This window comes from Nymphaea colorata, chromosome 12 (assembly GCF_008831285.2).
Source record: "Nymphaea colorata isolate Beijing-Zhang1983 chromosome 12, ASM883128v2, whole genome shotgun sequence".
Classification (NCBI taxonomy): domain Eukaryota; kingdom Viridiplantae; phylum Streptophyta; class Magnoliopsida; order Nymphaeales; family Nymphaeaceae; genus Nymphaea; species Nymphaea colorata.
In genome coordinates this window covers 18,223,499-18,245,064 of record NC_045149.1, presented here as the reverse complement: position 1 = coordinate 18,245,064, position 21,566 = coordinate 18,223,499, and the positions used below count along the sequence as shown (strand labels likewise).

The 21,566-nt window shown below is 37.5% G+C and overlaps 2 protein-coding genes across 8 annotated transcripts in view; both read left to right on the top strand.

Moving 5' to 3' along the window:
* Positions 1-6,680, top strand: part of LOC116265653 (DNA mismatch repair protein MSH1, mitochondrial) — a 28,172-nt gene extending 21,492 nt beyond the window's left edge. For 4 of the 7 annotated variants that reach the window (XM_031646413.2, XM_031646416.2, XM_031646417.2 and 1 more), the window contains 7 exons: positions 1,332-1,588; positions 1,737-1,880; positions 2,457-2,514; positions 2,759-3,058; positions 4,607-5,285; positions 5,823-6,037; positions 6,128-6,680. In XM_031646413.2, coding sequence (XP_031502273.1) covers positions 1,332-1,588; positions 1,737-1,880; positions 2,457-2,514; positions 2,759-3,058; positions 4,607-5,285; positions 5,823-6,037; positions 6,128-6,355 — 1,881 coding nt within the window. In that variant the 3' untranslated portion in view covers positions 6,356-6,680. The remainder of the gene's footprint in view (positions 1-1,331; positions 1,589-1,736; positions 1,881-2,456; positions 2,515-2,758; positions 3,059-4,606; positions 5,286-5,822; positions 6,038-6,127) is intronic. The other 3 variants (XR_007574950.1, XM_050080791.1, XM_031646414.2) reach the window with 3 other exon arrangements.
* A 1,831-nt stretch (positions 6,681-8,511) lies between these two features.
* LOC126410644 (uncharacterized) lies at positions 8,512-9,308 on the top strand. The gene is made up of 2 exons (XM_050081017.1): positions 8,512-8,630; positions 8,751-9,308. The coding sequence occupies exons 1-2, from the start codon at positions 8,535-8,537 to the stop codon at positions 9,084-9,086; spliced, it is 432 nt and encodes a 143-aa protein (XP_049936974.1). The 5' UTR covers positions 8,512-8,534; the 3' UTR covers positions 9,087-9,308.
* Positions 9,309-21,566: the final 12,258 nt, after the last annotated feature.

Sequence of the window (21,566 nt, the reverse complement as noted above, 5' to 3'; positions counted from 1 at the left end):
TAGATCAAATTATAATTGGAACACAACATATTGAGTGTGTTGAATGCATTTGATGCACATAAGAATGAAGAGGTTGTAATTTGTCTGCTGTTAATGTCCTGGTTAGATTGCTATGGAGAAATTGGCCATTCTTTCTATTGCAAAGCTACATGAAGTCATTATGCAGTTATATATTCCCTTGCTCTCTGTAGAAATATATCATGTTTCTCTTTTGTGTTATTAATGGGGAATGTGCGAGTGTATACCTTTGTGTCTCTGGCTTATAGGAAATGAAAGTCAGTTATTGGTGATTTACATTAGCAAGTTGACCTATTTTTATAGCTATTGTGATGTATTTTTTCTGCTTTATTTGAGAGGTTTCAGCAAGATATCGGTGCATGGGTTTATGCTAAATAGTCTACGACTATGTGCAACAACTGTATCCAGGATCATCCTGAAAAATATGAATGGGTATCTTTCAAGCATGGTCACAAAAAACCAGTCTGCTTCGAAAAAGACCTGATAAAAATAAAAACAATGAAACAGAAAAAACCTGTATTCTTCTTTTTTAAAGAAAAACTCCAAAATGAAAAATTTCACGTTTTTTTCTGCATTTTTATCATTTTTTATCATTATTTTTACATCATTTTTGTTTTAAACTTTAAAATTTAAGTTAAATTATTTACTTCATTTCTATCAATACCGAAACATCATTTTATCAAGTTATGTTTTTTGTTTTCTTGTTAGCTTTTCATTTATTTTGTTCTTTCCAAATTTTTTGGATATTTTTTCTAAAAAAATTTCCAAATTTTCCCTTAAATTTTCAACTTTGCCAAAAAATACCTGAGAAACATCTCACTGTTTAAAGCCCATTAATGTCTTTTGTGACTATGCTTTCAAGTTAACATTTCTTTTCGGCCCATGGCATCTTCTTGCATTATGCATACACTGCCTATGCGTATGTGCACTGTTTGTCGCGATCTCTAGTTGCCTGTTTTATACTTTTATCTTTGTTGACTTATTAGAAAGCAGCTGCTACAATTTTGGAAGTTTCTTCAATCTACGTTGCCACGTGAATATCCATTAATTGGTTGTCTCACTTAAGGTTATCTATGGTATATAAATTTGGTGGTAGTGTCCATCTGTAATATGTTATTTTCCTGCTGAATCCTTCTTGACATGCATGCATCTATCCGTACATGTATCTGTGTGTTTGAAAAGTTAAGTAATGTCTGCTGCTATATTATGGAAGCTTCATAACTATTTTTTCCCATTTTTCATTAAAAAAGATGATGTTCCCTGTACCAATCAGATTAAATTGAAGTGGTTTATGTTTGGCTCTCTGTGTCTAGGTCACAGAAGATTTCTATCCGATTGTTCTAAGGGTGAAAGCCATCATGTCCCCACTTGGGGGCCCAAGGGGAGAAATATCATATTCTAAAGAAAATGAAGCCATATGGTTTAAAGGAAAACGCTTTGCACCAACAGTATGGGGCGATACTCCTGGTGAAGAACAGATAAGGCAGCTTGTACCTGCCTCCGATTCAAAGGGGAAAAAGGTTGGGGAAGATTGGTTTACTACTAAAAAGGTTGAAAAAGCATTAAGAAGGTATTCTTGGGTATGATGAAAGGAGACTGGCATCTGACTAGTATAATTGCTTTTAACATTCTTTAATGCTTTAATAATAATTGCTTTTAAAGTTGATTTAGTACCATACATTAATCTGTTATAATCTGCCAGTAAAATGCATTTGCAGGTATGATGAGGCCAATGATCGAGCAAAGTTGGCAGTCATGGATGTTTTAAGAGGCCTTTCTGGTGAGCTGCAGTCCAAAATTAACATTCTGGTGTACGCCTCAACTTTACTGGTGATAGCAAAGGCCTTATTTTGTCATGTAAGGTATGCTCAAATTACTGATTCATAATTTTGAGCAGTTGTGCCATCAGGTTTGGAGTCTCTTTGTCACAAGAATGGCAGGTAACCACCCTTCAGAGGTAGGGACCACATGGTCAAGAAAAGCCTGCTTGTCCCTTTTCACAGGAAATTTCTTTCCTAGCTCTCTTCAGTGGTGAGGAGATTTTCACGGCAATGCAAGGGCCTTTGATGTAAACACGTTGTCTTTGCTGCCACATATGGTTTTTTGTTTCCTGCGCCCTTATATTTCATGTAGCTTACAAGTTACAACGGAAGACCTTTCCCTTGTCCTGTGAACTAGATGGCTATTGATGCTTTCATGTTGCTGAGGTATCTTTGGGAAGCAGATAACGTCACAGTTATTTTTGTTGCTTGTCATATAATTCCTGACTTTTCCGGGGGCTTCTCTTTGCTTATATTCAATGAGAAAAGAGGTGCTTTCTGATGGTTCTGCTGCTTCTACCTAATGGAGTTTTAACGACCTCTATGGTTTGATCTTGGTACATGACTAATTTTTAGTTTGTATAGTCTGCTTCTTAATGTGATGATTTGCTTTCTCAGTGAAGGTAGAAGAAAGAAATGGGTCTTTCCAACTCTTCGGGAGTTCCGCAGCCCTAAGGTAATGATGGGCTACTATACAACCTTAATATGATAATCAATTAATTAGTTTGCATAGGCCTGACTGAGATTGATATATTAAATCCATGTATACATTGCCTAATGCTGTGAGTTATTCTATGCAATCTCATTAGCTTATGTTTGGTTAATCCACTCACTGCAGAGATGATCTGTTATGTTTCAACTTTTTTTTTTGGTGACACGTTGGTAATCATGTTTATTCTTTCTTCTATCTGTTGAAACAGGAAAAAGAACTACAAAATGATCCAGTGAAAATGGAACTTATTGGTTTGTCGCCATTTTGGTTCAACATTGCACAAGGCAATGCGATAACAAACTCTATAGAAATGCATTCATTGGTTCTTTTGACTGGACCAAATGGTGGTGGTAAATCAAGCTTACTTCGATCAATATGTGCAGCAGCTTTACTTGGTGTATGTGGTTTGATGGTGCCTGCAGAATCAGCTGTTATTCCGCATTTTGATTCTATTATGCTTCACATGAAATCTTATGACAGTCCTGCTGATGGGAAGAGCTCTTTTCAGGTACATGTCAAAGCTGATTTCTTTGAATTCTTCTCTAGTGATGATTGTTTAGTGTCGTGATCTTCAGGTTCTGGATATGTGGTAGTTTTAAATTGTTTCTTGGTAATTTACAATCTGAGTGAGATCCTGTAATGGTAAAGACCGGATTATGTGCTCAAACATAAGTTTCATGGCCTTCTTATTTTTGGATTCTTTTTAGCTGTGATTTTTGTGTGAGATAATCATTACATACATAATACTACACAAACATATTAAATGGTGATGTATCTGAATAACTAGTGAATTATGCATGCTCTAGTGAATTATGCATTCAGCAAGATTAAAAACAAAATAAACTCTTTCCTGACTTCTTTAGCCCAAAAAACATGAAATCTGGTTAGATTTTCTTATTCATTTCCATTTTCTCAAACTTTTATTATACCAACCCAATAGATGTGATCTAGAGTGAAGTTTAGCATTTTAATTGTGACAAACGTATGCTTATTAAGGTTATCTTGGTAATGCAGAATCAATGGCTGAAAATGCATCATTTTTTGGGTTCAGGAAAAGTTTTTTGGGCTAAAGAAGTCAGGAAAGAGTTTATTTTGTTTTTAATCTTGCTGAATGCATAATTCACTAGAGCATGCATAATTCACTAGTTATTCAGATACATCACCATTTAATATTTTTGACCCACTATCGGCTGAACCACTTTGGCATTGGCCCAATGTGAGTAGGCTCCTCCAGTCATGCTTCACAATTGGAAAAACAGGCTTCATGCCAAATTCAGATGATGGGTTGTTGACAAAAATAAGCAGTAAATACAGATCGGGTCGAACAATAGTTACCAGGAAACCAACTTCGTTTGATGTTTGCTTCCTGGCAACCAATTTGATTCCCATTCATAGTGCTTTCGCGAATGTAATGCTTTTCAAGGTAGTTGTTTCACTTGCTTCCTCTTCATGCATTGCTTTCAATATCTTTTTCAATGGCCAAAACAACTTGGACTTTAAAATCCAAACTGTACTGTTTACAAACAATTGAGTAAATAACAAATATGCTTATACCGCACGTGCACACAAATACCCTGGCACATAGGATGTATCTATATGTGCTTTTGTGGGTTTATGGTTTAGGATTGGTGTTTAAGTGTTCTATCTGGCAGGTGTGTATGCTTGAGATATTTGATTAGGGAATCGTGATGTGATTATTGAATTTTGTACACTTTTTATATTCATTTTGTGGGCTTTATTATGTTTCCTTTTAACTTGGGTTGTCCATGTTTTGATGGTACTGTTAACCTTTTTACTAGCTTGAGACTTGTTTTAATTATTATTGTTCACGTAAGGCATGCTGATTCAAGGACATTTTTGCTCACCTGTATTTGTAACTGATTCTCAGCATTGAAGTCCTAAACAGCTGCATATGCATCTATAAACGGAACCGGCATGCTTGATGTTATTTAATTTTTGAAATATGCGGAGTTAATTTGAACCACTTTCTGTATTTTTTAGATTTTTGAGAGCACTTTCATATTTTTCATCTTGATGTAATTGTGCAAGTATTCAGATGGAGATGTCAGAGTTGCGGTCAATACTTAATGCAGCAACCTCAAGAAGCCTTGTGCTTGTGGATGAAATCTGTAGGGGGACAGAGATGGCAAAAGGGACTTGTATTGCTGCTAGCATTGTAGAATCTCTTGATGGAGTTGGTTGCCTTGGAATCGTTTCAACTCATTTGCATGGATTGTTTGATTTGCCTTTGAGGACAAGATATACTATACACAAAGCTATGGGAACTGAGGTCATGGATGGCCAGCTGAAACCAACATGGAAACTGACCGATGGAATTTGTACAGAAAGCCTTGCATTTGAGACAGCTCGCAATGAAGGGGTTCCTGACTATGTTGTTAGCAGAGCTGAGGAAATTTATCTGAGAAATTGGAAAGAAAAGATTAAAGTTGAAGGAATGCTCCGTTCCTCTTCTATTATAAAGTCCGATCAAAGACATGTGTCTGTGAGTGCTAATTCTGTCTCCATTCCCTCAGAATATTTATCATCTAATTCGGCAGTTACACTCTCAAAAGAACAATCTGAAGCAACAGTTGGAGACAAAGATGACACAGTGACATCTTCTTTGGCGATGGCCTATGAAACTGATTCTTCTACAACATCAACATCAGAATTATCAGGCATGGTCTTTGATGCTATAGAATCATTTTCTTCAGTAACAGGCAGAACCATTACAGGTCATACATCCTTGATATTCTGAATACATCCATGCTTTCGTTTCCACCTCAGTTCATTTTTGGCCTTATTTTTTTATGCTCAGCCACCTAGTTTTGTGGAGTTTTCAAGTGGACAAAGGCAGCACTCTTAGATGCAGAAAAATTTTAGACTTTGAAGAATGTAGGAGTTTCCAAGTAACCTGTAAAGGAGTAAAAGGTAGCGGTCCAATTTAGGCATAAAAATTAATGTTGGGTCAAACGTGTGATACGAGTGCGTATTTGTCTTGAACTATGATGTTCTATGTTTTAAAAAGTGGTTGTTGTAGATTTTTAAAAGTGAAGCTTGATCAGTAGAATCTGCCTTCGGCTTGTTACTCCCATCTTTGTAGTTGGTCTGGTTCTACCTTGCCCGTCAAGCCTCTCTTAAACGGCATTGCTCTGTGTGTGTGGGTGTGTACTAGTGGCAATTTGATGGGGCTAAGATGACATGAGTTTACCTGTTTGACTATGATTCTTAACGTATCTGTTTCATTTCTTTGCATTGTTCTTGGTTCACAGCAAAATCTGAGAGATTAATACAGCATATTGTGCTTATGATAAGCATGATTTGTCAAAAGAAGTTGATTGAGCTTTACAAGCAGAAGTGCTTGTCGGTGCTTCTGGAAGTTGATTGCCAACTAATTGGTGCTAAGGAACAACCTCCACCTTCAACAGTGGGCACTTCAAGTGTGTATGCAGTAATAAGGCCTGACCAGAAGATCTACATTGGGCAGGTAAATCACAAACATCAGTTCTTTAGGGACCACATGATGTTAATAAAATTATGAGCTACTAACAACTCAGTAACTTACATGCTTCTTCAGACAGATGATCTTGCGGGTCGAGTCCGTGCTCACCGTTGCAAGGCAGATATGCAAGGTGCACTAATTGTTTACATTGTTGTCCCGGGAAAGAGTTTGGCGAGCCAACTTGAAACGCTTCTTATCAACCAACTTCCACTTAAGGGATTTCAACTTACCAACAAGGCTGATGGCAAACATCGCAACTTTGGTACTGCAGGCCTTGGTTTAGAGACACTATCAACGTGTTAGTGAGCCAATGATTAGCAAGTTCCAGTTCATTTAGAAGCTTTTTGATTTTGTTCTGTAGGCAGTTTTATAGCTTCTAGCATTATGTGATGCATAGCAAGTTATGTGTAAGCGGAAGCGCTTCCCACCGTGTATCAAGGTGTGGATCGCCAATTTTGTAAATTCCTTCGGTTGTCTGCTTATTATTCCATCGTCCCTGTAAGCTAAAATTATTCTTGTATTTTCCTAGCTCGACAGGTGGTTGTTGTCCAGAACATCTTTTTCTCTTTCTTTGAAGGCGAAGAGGTGCTTTGTAGTTCTTAATGCAATGCTGGCCGGTTGCTAATTATCAAGGGACGCAATCAGGTTTTGCTACGGCGATTGTTTTCTAGTCCATGTTGACAAAAATGTTGTAATTATGCTAGTAACATGTTAACAATTCATGCCCTGGAAAGTCCTCAGGAGTGGTGGCTCCTCTATGATTCAAGTTAAACAGGTACCGCGGACAACTAGTAACTATATTGACCAGAGTCGTTTGAGAGATTAGAGATTGTATAAATTCTGGTTAACTAAGGGCTCAACTTTATCTCCTGAATGGTTCTTCTATAATTTCTCCTTGATGTGGTCCTAGCTGGAGGTTTTCGCTATTTGTCTCCACATATACTTATGACATTAATCTCCATCTACTTTTCACTTTGGGCAATATATTTTTCCTTGCATGGCTTTTCTACTAGGAGTGACTGCTGTCCACTGTACTCTAAATTGTGGTTCATGGAGATCCCTAGTAGATCCGTAAGGTTTCCTGAATGCCATCTCTGCTGATCCGGATACTTGCTAGTGGTTGGTGGCTGCTCATCTATCTCAGATGGACGGTTCACCATGGGCATTGACGTGAGGTACCACGACCTGATAAGGTACTTCCAGTGGGCAAGGCTTGCTTGTCGGTTGTTGGGGGTTGTGAAGATCTGGCGGTCAGATGACGGGGCCTCTTTTTTTTTTTTTTTTTTTTTCTTTGCAAGGCAGCAGCGCGTGGTACATGGCCGTTTCGCAGCCGCCTGATTGTTTGCCATGACCAAACTATCATCCCGTCCACTTAAGTTAGACGCATTTTGAAGATGAGCTAGTTTCCGATCTTTGTTTCTACTTTCTGGTGGTCCTTTTAGCTTGTGGGGAATTCATGCACTGTCATTAGTCTTACCATGAGGATAAACCTGACTCTGGTTCCCTCTTGCGAAAAGTGGGAAAGGAGGTGAATTGTGATCTTAAGCAAAGGGGTCGTCTTTAGCTGACGCCTGTTCACTTCGCTAATTTCAGAGCCACAAGTATAGATTGTCCTATACGAAAACAGCAAGAATGACAAGGTTTGGGATCTTGTCCATGGAGAGGTTGATCATCTGTCATCGGATGTCGAGTTTTGGCATTCACTCTCATTTGACCTTGCAAAAGGCGGAAACGGTAGAATCGTGCTTCGCAACGATTTCCTCGTCAAATGGTTCAAATTTTGAATGCGGTAATAATTCGTAAAGAACAACCAAGAAGACTGTACTCGAGGCATGGACGTGATGGGGGCCTGGGTTGGACATTCAACAGTGGGGTGCACTAAGCATCTTGGCCCACGCCCTGTCAGATAGGTAATGGTAATACTTGGGATTTGTATTTTGGCGGTGGAATGAGTTGGAGAAAGAAGGCTGTCTTGGTCTTGAGAAAATTGTATCCAATTCCATCTAGAAAGAGAGCGTGGATATACTAAAAGCTGACCTATGTATCAAGAACCTATATAAATATTCTAGATCTCGATATTTAGGTTCTTGATATATTTGACTACGCAATACATATATACACAAATACGAATTACAATAACATGCGATTATCTTCCCTACGTGCTAGAATATTCGGTTCTAATCCAATCAAATCTCCATTGAATTATTACCATTCCTGCTCTGTTTCCAATGGGAACCAGGACAAGGCCATTAGAACCCTCCCTTATAAAGATGAGCACCGCGTGGTGAGCCTTTTCATGCTGATCTGTTTCCAGCATTGAGTCCTTTCAGTTCATCAGGATACCTTCTTACAGAGGTGAGCACCGTATATAACGAACCAACATATGTTGACATCATCATTTGCGTGTATAATAACCACCGTACCAAGTACCAACATCACATGGAGTAGGAGCTGTCACTTGCCTACTGCAACAGTTGCCACCATGATGGCTTCCTCGGTTCCTCCCGCTTATGCTTTACCCATGAGCACGACGGTGCTGATCATCATTAACTACATTATCCATCTTCATCTTAGCATGGTATCTTCATGATTTTGCCGATTCCTTTTTTAACATTTCGAGGCATGCTCCGCTTCAGACATCTTCATCTGCTAGAAAATTTGTTATTTCGTAACTCGCTTTTATGCATCTTGAATTCAGAAACTAAACGCACGGCGGCTTCAATTTGCTAGCCAATTCGCCATGTATCGTTCACGCACTGAAGGAAAATATGATCGCAGCGAGTTTCCTGCGGTTCATATCCATAGATTGCTGTTGATCAGGGCAAAAAGGAAGCTTTGGAACTTGTGTCATCCGAACAGTAGCCATATGGGTATCCCTTATCTTTATGGTGACACCATCTCCCCGTTGTATGGCTGCCCATTAGGTTGGTACTTATTTGGAATTCACCAGTCAAATTATGCATCTGACATGGATGGTTGGACTCTCTCTTCCTCTTGCAGCAAGAGTGAATGGGTATTGACCTTTGGTGGGTAAGAAGAACCTCCACCACACGCACACACAAATACAGATGCACATCCACATGCAACGGGCTTTTGCGACCTTCCTTCTCCAAAATGGAGCACCTAATTGGATGTCATATCATGCATGATCACTGTGGTTACTGAAAACTCTGAGAACAAGTCCCATAATGCCGGCGAGCTATATTCTATTCCCGGCGAAGGTGAGGTATAATCGATTTAAGTTCTGCTCTCTACAGAGGAATCACTCTGGTTTAAAACCTGTTAGTTCAGTAACTAAGTTTCTAGACCCATGTGCAGTTTCCGTGATCTATAAATCTGAGTTCAAAAAACTTGATAGCAGAGGTGCGTGTTTTGGTATAATCTATTAAGCGTTGCAGCACCCGTGCTTCAAAAAAGAAAAGAAAAATATTCGACCTGTAAATATCAGCAGCAACTGGTAGCAACCACGTGCAGCATGCCATTTTCAACACCATTTCCAATGGTTGTCGGCTGGGATTCTGCAGACCTTGCATCCTTTCTTTCCAGTATGCAGCATCGAACTATTCTGCATAGATGGCACTAATGTACGTTGCTTCAAACTTCAAACCTGGAAATTCACTTCCTACTTGTAGATAATGACAGGGAACCGGAATTGTTCCAAGCACATAGATCAAGATGTACCAAGTCTTTCAATTGATTCGCAAGTTGTGATTCCAGGGAAGCAAGAATAAATTATCAAGCTGGTCTGGGCTAATTTGCCTCATGATATCGGCTTTGACCTATGTCACTTGGCACAATCTGGTAGTAGATCTTCTTTTTTTTTTTTTGGTTGTCAATAAAAGGAAAGAGAAGAAAATGATACCCATTTAACCCCAAGGTCAGTCAATGATTGCCAGTTTTCATAATCTATCGCCATTCATTGACTTCAATCTGGCAAAGATATTGTCTCTCAAATAATGGAAATTTATCAGCCTGCTGTGCCTGAAGGTTAAAACCTCTAGTGGCAAGTAGTGGAAGAAGTTGTTGGGGAATTTGGTGCATTAAAGGCAGCAAATTCCATCCCACCAGCCTTGTGATGAATTGAGGCCATTGTTGCTCCGCAACAAAGCTCATTCCGCCATCTACGACAAGCGCCTTTATGGTGCCATGAAGCTGGTCCCTTCTGGTTGTACCAGTGGTCAGTAATTGATGCATACTTCTTTATAACCCTTAATATTTCAATTTGCACTTAATGTAACCCATCATTCTCAAAGACTGCAGAATTGTTTCAGTACCAACTGGGGAAATAAATGAAGTTTTATTCTCTATCTTTTCTTTTTTGTTCTTTCGTTTCTCTTTCAAAGGAAATCATCATTTATTTTTTCCGGGTTTGTCGGATAGCTGATCTAAGAGGTCCACATTTACAGCACCCTGCCTCCGGTACAGTCCATGGGTGTAAAACCCTTGAGGATCCCTGATTTGAACTGGTTGAAGACCTACGCTCCCAGGGGAGCACTGTTAAAGTGCTGTTTTCTCGTTATTTTCTCTTGCAGCAGAACCTCAAGGGGCAAAACTCATTTGGGCTGCAAGGCGGCTCACACTGTAGGACATACAACGCCCAAGTTAAAAATGTATTGTAGGTCCACTCAAACCCTGAAGCAAACCAGAACCTAAAAAGTATAGTCTTTGAGGATTTATACCGAAGACAGTTTCTGCTAAGTAAATATTAAGAAAAAGGAATGGACAGGTACCATGGGTGTTGAAGTTACAAGCGTAGTTCAACTTGTAAGCTTGAAGTCAACCAACTCATGAGGCGTGTGTAATCCTTGTTGGCGGAGCTCAAGGAATTCTTCTGCTACATTTAACCTTGTCCACATGCTTTTTCCAATGGCACTAAACATTTAGTCCTTCAACCCAGTGATTGGCCCTGAAGGGGGTTTGTACTCGCTTGGGCCAGTGACTGGTAGGCAGCTGGTCACTAGCTTGGGCAGCAGGGCATTAATCTTGTGCCAATGCATGGGACAAGTCTACTAGCTGAGCTTTAGACCATAGAATAGAAGATAAGGGGAAAGGAGAAGCTCTGAATCTTATTCAGATGGTGAGGTATTTCTCCATCACCTAAAACAAGGATTTATGACTGTATGCGTCTCTTGACGACAACCTGACCCGACTTTTAGCATGAAAACTTTGGGCTTGGCACAAAAGATCCTGGCCAAATGTTATTAGGATTGAATTAAAAGAATACATGAGTGGGTGTGGGATGCAACTTTGCTTTACCCACGAGCCAATGGTTTTATATATTTTTTCAAGCGTATGTGGTTGGAATACTTTTCCAATTGCACAGTTTGTGCTTGGGATACGTTTTCCTTGACCTGACATGATATAGCCTATAGGATGAATTACCCAAATATGGCAAATTCTCCGTGGCCCAATGCGAGGGCAACCTGGTCCCATGAACAGCGCTGGTAAAGGTGCATATCTTTCCTCTACTACTGTATTTCTTTTTTGTTGTCTTCATGAGCAGCCTTTTCAAAGACCACATAATGAAAACTCTCAGAGAGCAGAATGGCAGAGTTACGACATGATCAGGGCTCCAGCTTGACCCGATACATAATTTTCTTTTACTACCATATGGGCATGTCATAAAGAACAGGAGATGCATACTAATTTCCATTTAAAGTGGTACAGAAAGAGAAAACAAATTGAAGTGTCCCTGTGGCATAAGGATTTCTGCCCCCTTGTTCTGGCTTCTATTTAACCATTATGAGACTGTATGACTCTTCGTGGGAAAGGATTGACGTAAGTTTTAGTTTGATTCTCATTTCACCTTTGTTAAGATATTCCATCTTCAGATACAATCAGTATTCTGCTGGTTATCTGTTAACTGCAGTTACTCTATATGAAAGAATGAAACTCAAAATATCTTTGAGAAATAATATTCTGACGTTAACTTCATTTTGTCTTCTTGGGAAAAAAAAAAAACCTGCCATGCTTGCCTGGAGAAAGTTCTCTAGGGGCGGTTTCGGAGCAAATTTTAAAGTCTCCAATGAATCTAACTCATTTTAAAGTTATATGGGACAATAGCATAATGTTACTGTTCCCAAACAGCTTCTTCATGTTCAACGGGCCTTTAATTCAAAGTTTTATATTATTATGGAAACAATGATAACTATGGCATACCCAATTATATGACTTAGGTCTTTCACCCCAAGAGTGGTTTTCCTAATATTTAAAAATAGATTTTACTTGTTAAAAAAATAAATGTCTAAACGTTCATGATAGCCGTTGATAACCCCTCAAAATCCCAAATTTTGTTTCATTCATTCTTCTCCATGGCAATGTCTCAACTCTCAACCACCTTCTTCTGGTGGGCATAGTCTGCAACTCCCTTGTGCATCAATGCAAGCCACCACTAGACAATAAATTATGTTCATCAACTAGACCTGGTTATTACTATTATTCATATAATTGTTATTGCTATTTTATTGTCTGCCACCAAGACAAGATTGCATATATGATGTGAAGATATAAATATTTGCAAATTGGTTGTCATTTTCTTTCTGCAAGAAATAAATAAAAAGGTTCTGACTCTTTCATGTTCATCCCCGCTTTATGGTTCTTGACATATGGGTTCCTATCTTGCCGGTTCCTTATTGATCAATTAATATATTGTTTTTTCGTCTAATGAAATAAATATGACTGCCCTTAAAAAGGAAAAAAGAGAAACGAATTAGTAGATTGGTATATAAATATTTTTCAAATGATGAACCCCATCTGGTCTGGCTATAACTATTGTAAGTTGCAAAGTCTGTCGGAGATTATTTGCTAATCACGTCAAGGTTTTGATAAATTTTGTCAAATTGCTTAGGAGTCAACTATTCACTTGCCAATTGCCTAGAAGTTGGAGATGAATGTGAAAAAAAAAAGCCAATGGAAGAGTTCCAATTTTGCTTCTGCTTAATTTATTGATAATGTTATCTAAGCATGTTTGTCTCGGTTGACCAATTTTAGAGAGAGAGAGAGAGAGAGATCCCACAAGGATATATTTATATATATATAAAAACCAACAAATCTAGAATACGGGATTTGCTTGAGGTTAATTAATGCCTTGTCATTATCACCCACTTGATGCCAATAAACTAATTGAACTTGTCACAAGTTATTGCATTTTTTATATGTATTGTTAGCTTTCATTCATACTGGCTTCCACCAGATTCTCAAATAATAAATATCTCTTCTCTGAGCCAATTCCAAAGGAAATGTCTCTGTACAGATCCCTCACCCACCTCTTGCACATACAATGGTCCTATGTTTTGAGATGAGTTCCTTTCATATAATATATTAAGAATACAAAGTAGTCAGAATGTCATTTTCAATGTGGCAGCACTACAGGCCACATGAACATCTTCAATGGCTTTTCTTTAGTGCAAATGACAATAATCCAGATACTGGAAAATCTTGTACACTAGTTTGCTCCATTATTTCCTGCAACATGTAGTATCTTTAAGCCATCCAGCTCTTCAGGACAATAGTGAACCAACCTGCAGCATCCAGACAAAGTGTGTCAATGAGTTTGAGCCTAGACTGGACCCAGTGGGTCCGCGCTCGGGCATACGTGTTGTTGGGGGATGTACTTTGGCTATTTTGGTGGTCCAAACCTAATTTCACACTTCTCAAAAGAAAAAAAAAATACAGTTCATAAAGTATTGCATTATATACACACATTAAAAATTTACCATCTTTTAAATATGTTTAAGTTTTAAATTGCAACATTCAAAAAGTTTATTTTTACTTAATCATATATCATCGGTCATATCAGCACACATAGATAGTAGATTAATTTCAAATTTAGGAAAAAACTCATGCGGTCGGCTTGACCAATGGGTAACCGCCAAACTTCGGCTCGTTGATATTTAGAATCTAACGGCTCTGAAAATCGGCTTGACCTCAAAGTCTTTTCCTCTGTCGTAGAGAGCCGCGATCGACGGAATGCAACCGCCTGGTGACGCTTATTATCCAATTACCGTCAAGTTTTGACGCCTCTGCGTCACACGATGTGAAGCGACGTGGGGGAGATGGAGATCGTACGGTGACGATGTTCTGCGGGTCCCACGGTCACCATCATGATGATTGTGATGATGATGACGGATCCATGTGTTCTCTCTCTCCGTCATTCCATGGAAGTCGAAGGGGTCCCACCGCTTAACTCGAGGCTCCAAACCATGGTTAACGCTATAATACAGCTGACCGTACGATCGGCGATACATTCGCGAGGATCCAAATCCAGAATCCAGTTTAATAAAATGGATGATCGATGGAGTCAGAGAGCATCGCGGCCTCACGTGAGCTCTGGGAGCAGCTCACGGGGCCTTGGGCGGGCTCGGTTCCCAACTATCGGAGTTTTCTTTTTCCGGGCAACCTTTTGGTCGTAATTTAGAAAACCGGACCTCGCGTTTCCGAATTTCTTTTCGCGGTCAACGTACGCCGGATTCCGATGAGCAAAGCTGTATTGTCAATATCAATGGAGCGTAGGAACTTAATCGTTTTATAAAGGAATGTAGACAATCGCACATAAGATTTTGTTTCTCAAAAGTGGAGAGGAAGTTAGGTTGGTGTATGTTCAAAAGGACTAACATCCGCAGGAATTAAACATGCTATTGCAAAACCCCTCAAACCGAACAAGAGAATTTTATTAAAAGGAATTTTGAATTTTCAGATTCTTTTTTAAGAATTAAACTTAAAAACTTTTCTTTGGGTGGGTTGAGATTTAGACCGACATTTAATCATCTTTCTCTATCAGGATGAGGGTCTCATGCTGTTAAGGACCTTGGTGGAATGCACCAAACTAAAGGCTGATAGTGTCGTGGATGGATTGATCACACCACAAAACCTCCGGCCAGTTCCATTTTAATGATTTGAGAATCCAGATCTTTTGAGGTACCATATCAAATTTCGGGTCTGTCAACGAGGGGGTCATGGCTTCTCCTCACATTTTGGAAAAACCAAATTTATAGTTATATTTTAGCATACTTTTACTTTGTCCAATGTAAAAATTCTAAAAAAGACAGTGCTTCAGGGTGCTGCTCTTGCTGTGTTTCGACTTGTGCATCAACAGTCCCTCTTTTATAGCACGTATTAGGTTCAAATCTGATGCTGTATCTAAGTAATTAGTTGGTGGATCTGAGATCTACCATCGTCAAACACTTGAAAGCAAATCCCAACCCGAATCCAGATCCAATCACAATTCATATTCAAGTTCCATCGAGGTGACGTAACTTTTGTTAGCTGCCCATCGACCAACATAAAAAACAAAAGTGTCACACGAAAAGATGAATATTCAACTTAACAATATGGTGTGATCGTTGAGCGTCCTTTTTACCCCAATGGATCCTTAGCAGTTTGGTATTAGCTATAAATGAATCGGGTCAAGAGTGCCGTACCCAAAATTTGGATCTATTGGATCTGACTGAAAGGAGATGCCTTGTAGTTTAGTTTAGGGTCAACCAAGGTTGGCTCCATTTGCCAATCTAGTAGCAGGAGTTGGCCTTCTTTCTCAATTCAAGGCTCTCTCCTCTTCCTTGTTGGGCTGCTGGGGAGGGTAAAAGCATATATAAAGTATTTTTCGCGAGCCCGGTCGGCCGGCCACGTGTACGTCCTTGGTTGGTACAAGAAGACAAGCCATGGCTGTCAAGTGGGTTCGCTTCCATAAATGCTGCCCGATGCGTGAAATGAAAACTGTTTGCCTATTAACTTAAGGTCATGAAGGTCCGAGATACATGTGGGCTTGTGTGGGCAATGAAAATTTCTTATTTACATATTAATGCCTCAAAAAGACTGTTGTCTAAAAACTGGTCGCCTTAAAACTTGGTTTTCACAAAACATCATCTTTTGAGGTAAACACCACCTAACCTAAGAGGAAAATGTAAGGCTTGCTTGAGATATAAGAAAAGAGTAACTAATGCAGTGGGAAAAACATTGGGGGGAGAAGGGAAACTTCAAGTGGTGGGTCAGTCACAGCTTGGATATGCTCATGTGATAAAAAAAAATGTTCATGCTCTTTGTGGGATGTCAGGTAAATAGTGGGGCTCTTTACTGCTTTATGTGTCAGAGTGGACTCAGACATTGTGGGCTTGATGCTACAAGTTTAACTCTAGATGGATGGGCCACAGCTCGGTCCTTCTTGGCCAGTTATGCTCAGATCTATTGCCCCTACAATATATATATATATATATATATCCTGATATATTTATATAAAATATTTTGATATAAAACCTGCTTTGATTCAAGTTGTTTTAATGAAAAATATTTATTTTTTTATTTTTTTCTTATTATAAAAGCACAATTAAAGTTTAACAAATGATCAATTTAGTATATGTTTTGCATCAACCCGTTCTTAAAATCATATCAATATCAAAGAGTTTGGTTTTTATCCCTAACCTAAGTGTCTCGTTTTTACTAACTTTTCTCTCTCTCTCTCTCTCTCTAAAGTAAATGACATGCAAAATCTAGTATTTTTAATGGGCAGAAAGAAATTGAGATTCTCTCTTTTCTATCAACAAGAATGTCGGTGGGAAGATTTAAAGTGCTGATTCAAAAGAATCGGAAAATTGGTAAGAAGGAACAAATAAAGAAAAACTATAAATAAAACAAGTAATAATAATGTGCAGCGCACAGTGTAAAATAGTCATATGAAGAAATAATAAGAAGCAAATTGATAACAAATGCTCTTCCCAAAATGAGGTGGGTTGGATGGGGAAAGTGAAGTTCTTAGCCTGATTTGGTGCCTAATCCAACTTATAGAGCTTAGCCTAATATTAGCAAACATGACCAAAGTTTTGCTATGACATTCTTCTTTTCTTTCTTCTCATTAAAAATTTAATTATTGGGACGATATAGACAAAAACATGTTTTCTTTCTTTCTTTCTTTCTTTTTCCACTTGAATGCTCAACGAATTTTATCTCTTTCATATACAAGCTTGCTGGAAGGGAGGGCCCCCTACCCTTTTTATTGCCAAATAATAAATAATAATGAATCTCTCTCTTTCTTTCCCTCGTTACTCCTTTATGTAGTCCTACCAATAAGTTTGCCCTCTATTTTTTCATATATGCGTGAAAAAAATTATGAACATTAATGTGCATTGTTAGTGATTATCCAATTACTTAAATAGTGATCTACAAAAAAGATATATATAGGAGTTTAAGTAAGGCTAAAAATAAATGCCCATCACAAGAGTCGCCACAAGAGCATTAGTGACAGTTTATTGTGTAACAGTAGTTTACAATGCTTGTAGTAATAATATATATATATATATATATATATATATATATATATATATATATATATATATATATATATATATAAAATTGAAATCTATTAATTATTAGATGACAAAAAAAATAAAACCTATAAACTATTGCCAAAACCACATAAAACTGTTGCTATATTGTAAATCACTATTAGTATCATGGTGGTAATTGTTTTTTGGGCATCGGTTTTAAATTTTTAATCATTCAACAATATCTAACAGCTGATAAATTTCAATATATATAATTTATGCTTTTTGTTTTGAAACCTACAGCCAGGCTTCTTTAAATGGGAAGATATTACACAATAAACGCCCTTCCAGAAGAACATTTAATTTAAATAGATTATTCCTAATTCCTGTCCGGACGATAAATTAAATTCGCGAGCGGTCCCTCCACGGAACGGCGTGGATCCCAAGGATGGACGGCGTCCGACTGCACCGTACCAAACACGGAAGCGCATAACGCTGACAAAGCCTACTACTTTGTCGTCGCGCCAACGCCATGGTACTTCCGTAACCTTTTCGGTATTCAAGGGCCTTTTCGTTTTCTCGATCGTCGGCATTTCTTTGTATCCCCGTCGAATCAACTAAAACTTAAAATCCAACGGCAAAGCATAGCTCTCTGCCACGCGGCGACATCTCCTGGCTCTCCAGGACCACGTCGGCAGATAGGCTTTGCTGACGTGGAATCCCGAGAAAATAGTCTCGGGAAGCGAGCGCTTGGGGATGCGAGACAATTTCCGGCCTGTTTGACTTGATATCTGCGGAAATTCAGGGCAACGGCGTGCGTTTGAATTCCTGGAACTGCCGATTCACTCTTAACGGCTTAAAATTTTTGAAATTTTTCTCTCAAACAATGTGTGGCCCCATTTTCCTAAGAAAAAGCTCCTAGTTGGACATGTATTGTAGCTGCAAGGAAGATGCCTTTGTGGTTTTTATATGCCAGTGCTTCTGAAGTTGGTTTCGATTTTATTTCTTATGTATTTGGCTTATCTGAATTTGAATCATTGGGTAGACACCTAATGCACTAATCAATTCTATTAAATTAATCAACTGTTAGATTTGAATAATTTTGATTTTTTAAATCAAAATATAGATAATAGAGCAGGATAAATCTTGGATGAGAATTTTTTGTTCCAAAACATCGATAACTGCCACTTGAATTTTGATTTAACAAGTACACACAACTTTTTTTGGTTTCATTTGTGAGTAGAGAAGACTCACTGCTCCGTTAAAGCCCAAAACCCGCCATACAGTCGACTACTGTCATTTTAGGGTATAGGGTTGTTTTTTGGTGCCTCGGGATGCCGTCGTCTTCAACTTATGCATAAGTGGCCCTCTTTTTACAACATTTAAAAATTCAAAAGTCAAAACTAACTGCCTTTTATAATACCCTGAAGTTTACTCTTGTATCGAAGGGATCTTCAAGGGCTTATAATGGAAGGCCATTGATAAGATGATTGTCTTGGTTTCTAGTCTTTTTAAGATTGAAACAAAAAACTGCTAGGGGCCCCAGCCCGAGAATGGGTCAGGTTGTTAACCTCTCATGATCCTATTATATTTAGATATAAGGAAGTAAAGAAAAAAAAGCCTTGCAAAATTGTTTACAAGAGAAAAGTTGATAAAATATCATTTAGCGTCTAACTTTGGTGAAACACCATCAAAGCCACAGGTTTTCTTAATTATATCTTACTATATATATTAAATATATTTAAGAGTCCGTATAATGCATGTGATGTGCGTAACCTACCGGGCTATTTTAAATATGTTGGTAAGATGGTGCATGTGTATCATGTGCTGGCCTAATTATTTCTCCATCCAAAATTCAATTGTTTGTTTACCTTGGATTTGAGAACATGTTTAGTTGATAAATTTGACAATAACCAATAACATAAATAACTTTCTTCTAAAGTTTTTTACATATAATTCTTTTATGTCTTGTCATCAAATCACACAAACCATATTCCAAAAACTGGTTAAAAAATAGGTTTTTACAAAATGCCATTGTGTCATTCAAAGATGACCTTCCAAATACCAGATGAGGCTTCTTAACATGAATATGATATTTTTTCTCATTACGTATAAGTGTACATTTCAGGCCAGCCTTGTATTTGAGATTTGAAGTTATCAAAATTCAAACATACTTTTTTTTTTAATAAGAAAATACACCATCTAAACCCATTTTCTTTTTCTTTGAACTTAAGTTGGAGCTACTATTTCTCAGTTACCAGATCCGTTATTATATTGACCGATAATATGTAAACACAATAATAGAAAACATTTATTTTAAAAGTTCTAATATAAATATTGTTTTAAATAAAAAAAAACGTGATGAGACGAGGTGAATGAAATCCTCCAACCATGCCATCCGTATATGTGATTAAATACAGCGTCCCATGTAATGCATGGGATAATATGCAGTAGGATTTCTTTGGTCAAAACCCTAATGGAGAAATCCAAATATCTTATCTATATAGTCATATAACATGCTTTTTTAAAAAAAAAAAGAAAAAGAAAAAAGTGATAAATTAAATGGATGTTTTAACGCGTTTTTTTTTATGTTTTTTTCACTTTTTATTTTTTTAATGCTAAACAGTTTTTTTTTTATTTTATAGTTTTTATTTGTTGCAAATCTTTTAATGTTTGTGTTATTAATTTGTCACTTATTTTATTTTTTATTTTTTAAAATTGTAAAATTTACCATATTTTTTTATTTTTTTCAAGATTATCATATTATATTAAAAAAATCCTATTATTTAAAATGCCGAGACATTATTTGTAACTGTACAAACCAATTACAACTACTTGAGTAGGCGTGATGAAATACACTGCTCCAATGGAGTTTGATGGAATTTTTTTTATCAACACCCGGATGAAGAAAATATATATATATATATATATACGATATTTAAAGCGTAAAAACAGAGGCCGAATTATTGAGAGAGAGAGAGAGAGAGAGAGTAAGAATGCATGTGTGAAATTGACTGCCATTTACGGCCAGCGTTTACGTCCGAACGAGATATCGGCGCCAGAATCGTGATCCGGACACGAATTCCTTTCACATTTCACGTGAGTCGAATGAAAAAAGAAATATATTTTTGAAGTTCGGGAACTTCTAGTACATGCCTCCGCAGCACTTTCATCATTTTCCCTACTCGGATAGGAAATGCTTTCCTGGGAAAAGGTTTACCATCACTGGCTCGTCTTGTTTCTTCAAAACAAGCCAATTTTCCTTTGGATGGCAATCCAAACTGAGTTTGAGTTTGTGGAAATGCAGTTTCCTATTCGATTTCTATAAAACAACATTCATGTCCTTCATAGTTTTTTTTTTTTTTTTTTTAGAAAATGTCATCTTTTTGTCTTGTCACTATATCATAAGCTTCAAAAATTGGTTAAAAAACTGGGTTTTTCTGAAACCCAACTTTCACAAAAATGTTTTTTTTTTTTTTTTTGAAGATGTCATCCAACCATAAGCTAACACTTTTTTTTCAAGATCAAATACAACAAACAACATAATCATAAAAAGAAGAATCCATACTTCAATGCATAATAGCATTTTGTTCATTTAGTCTTACACACTTTTGTTTGAAAATGACAAAATGTACCAACAATTTGAATCAATGACTTAGGTTTTATAGTTTTTTGATAAAAGTAGCAAGAAACTTTTATGTTTTGTTTTGCAAAAAAACTGCTTTTATTATTATTCCGATTGGTGTTCTGCATCTGCAGAACAGAACTTAGAGATTGATTAAATAATACAAAGATAATCACATTTTAAGGGGAGAGATAACTCGAAGAGGTTGAAGAAAACCACTTGAACAAAAGGGTACGTGCTTTTTTTTTTTTTTTAAAAAAAGTATATTCGTAGTAACTTTGGTTTTCAGTAAAGAAAAAAGAGTATTTTTTGAACTCAAAATTTGATTGACTTTTTATCAAAAGACAGCTTACTTTTTACGTTTAGCATTTAAAATTTCAAGAATCGTAGCCTGGAGAAGCCTGCGAGATGCTGCATCTTTTGAAACATAAAATGTAAAAAGGAAGGCAAAAAGAATTTTGGAAAAGATGATCGGCTTTTCGAAAAATCCCGCGAACTTACGGTCCTTCCCGAAAATGATGAGAAATATCAAAAGAGAAAAAGGGACGGAGGGATTGTGTGGGTTCCTATTGGGAAATTACATTTTTACCCACTCCAGTCGTACCTTATTCTCCGTATAAATGAAATCCAAGAG

What these genes read in the sequence shown, in the direction of transcription:
- LOC126410644 (XM_050081017.1), top strand. Translation starts at nt 8,535, where the DNA reads ATGATGGCTTCCTCGGTTCCTCCCGCTTATGCTTTACCCATGAGCACG. An exon ending in TCCATCTTCATCTTAGCATG is followed by an intron (nt 8,631 to 8,750) that starts GTATCTTCATGA and finishes TCTTGAATTCAG; the next exon opens with AAACTAAACGCACGGCGGCT.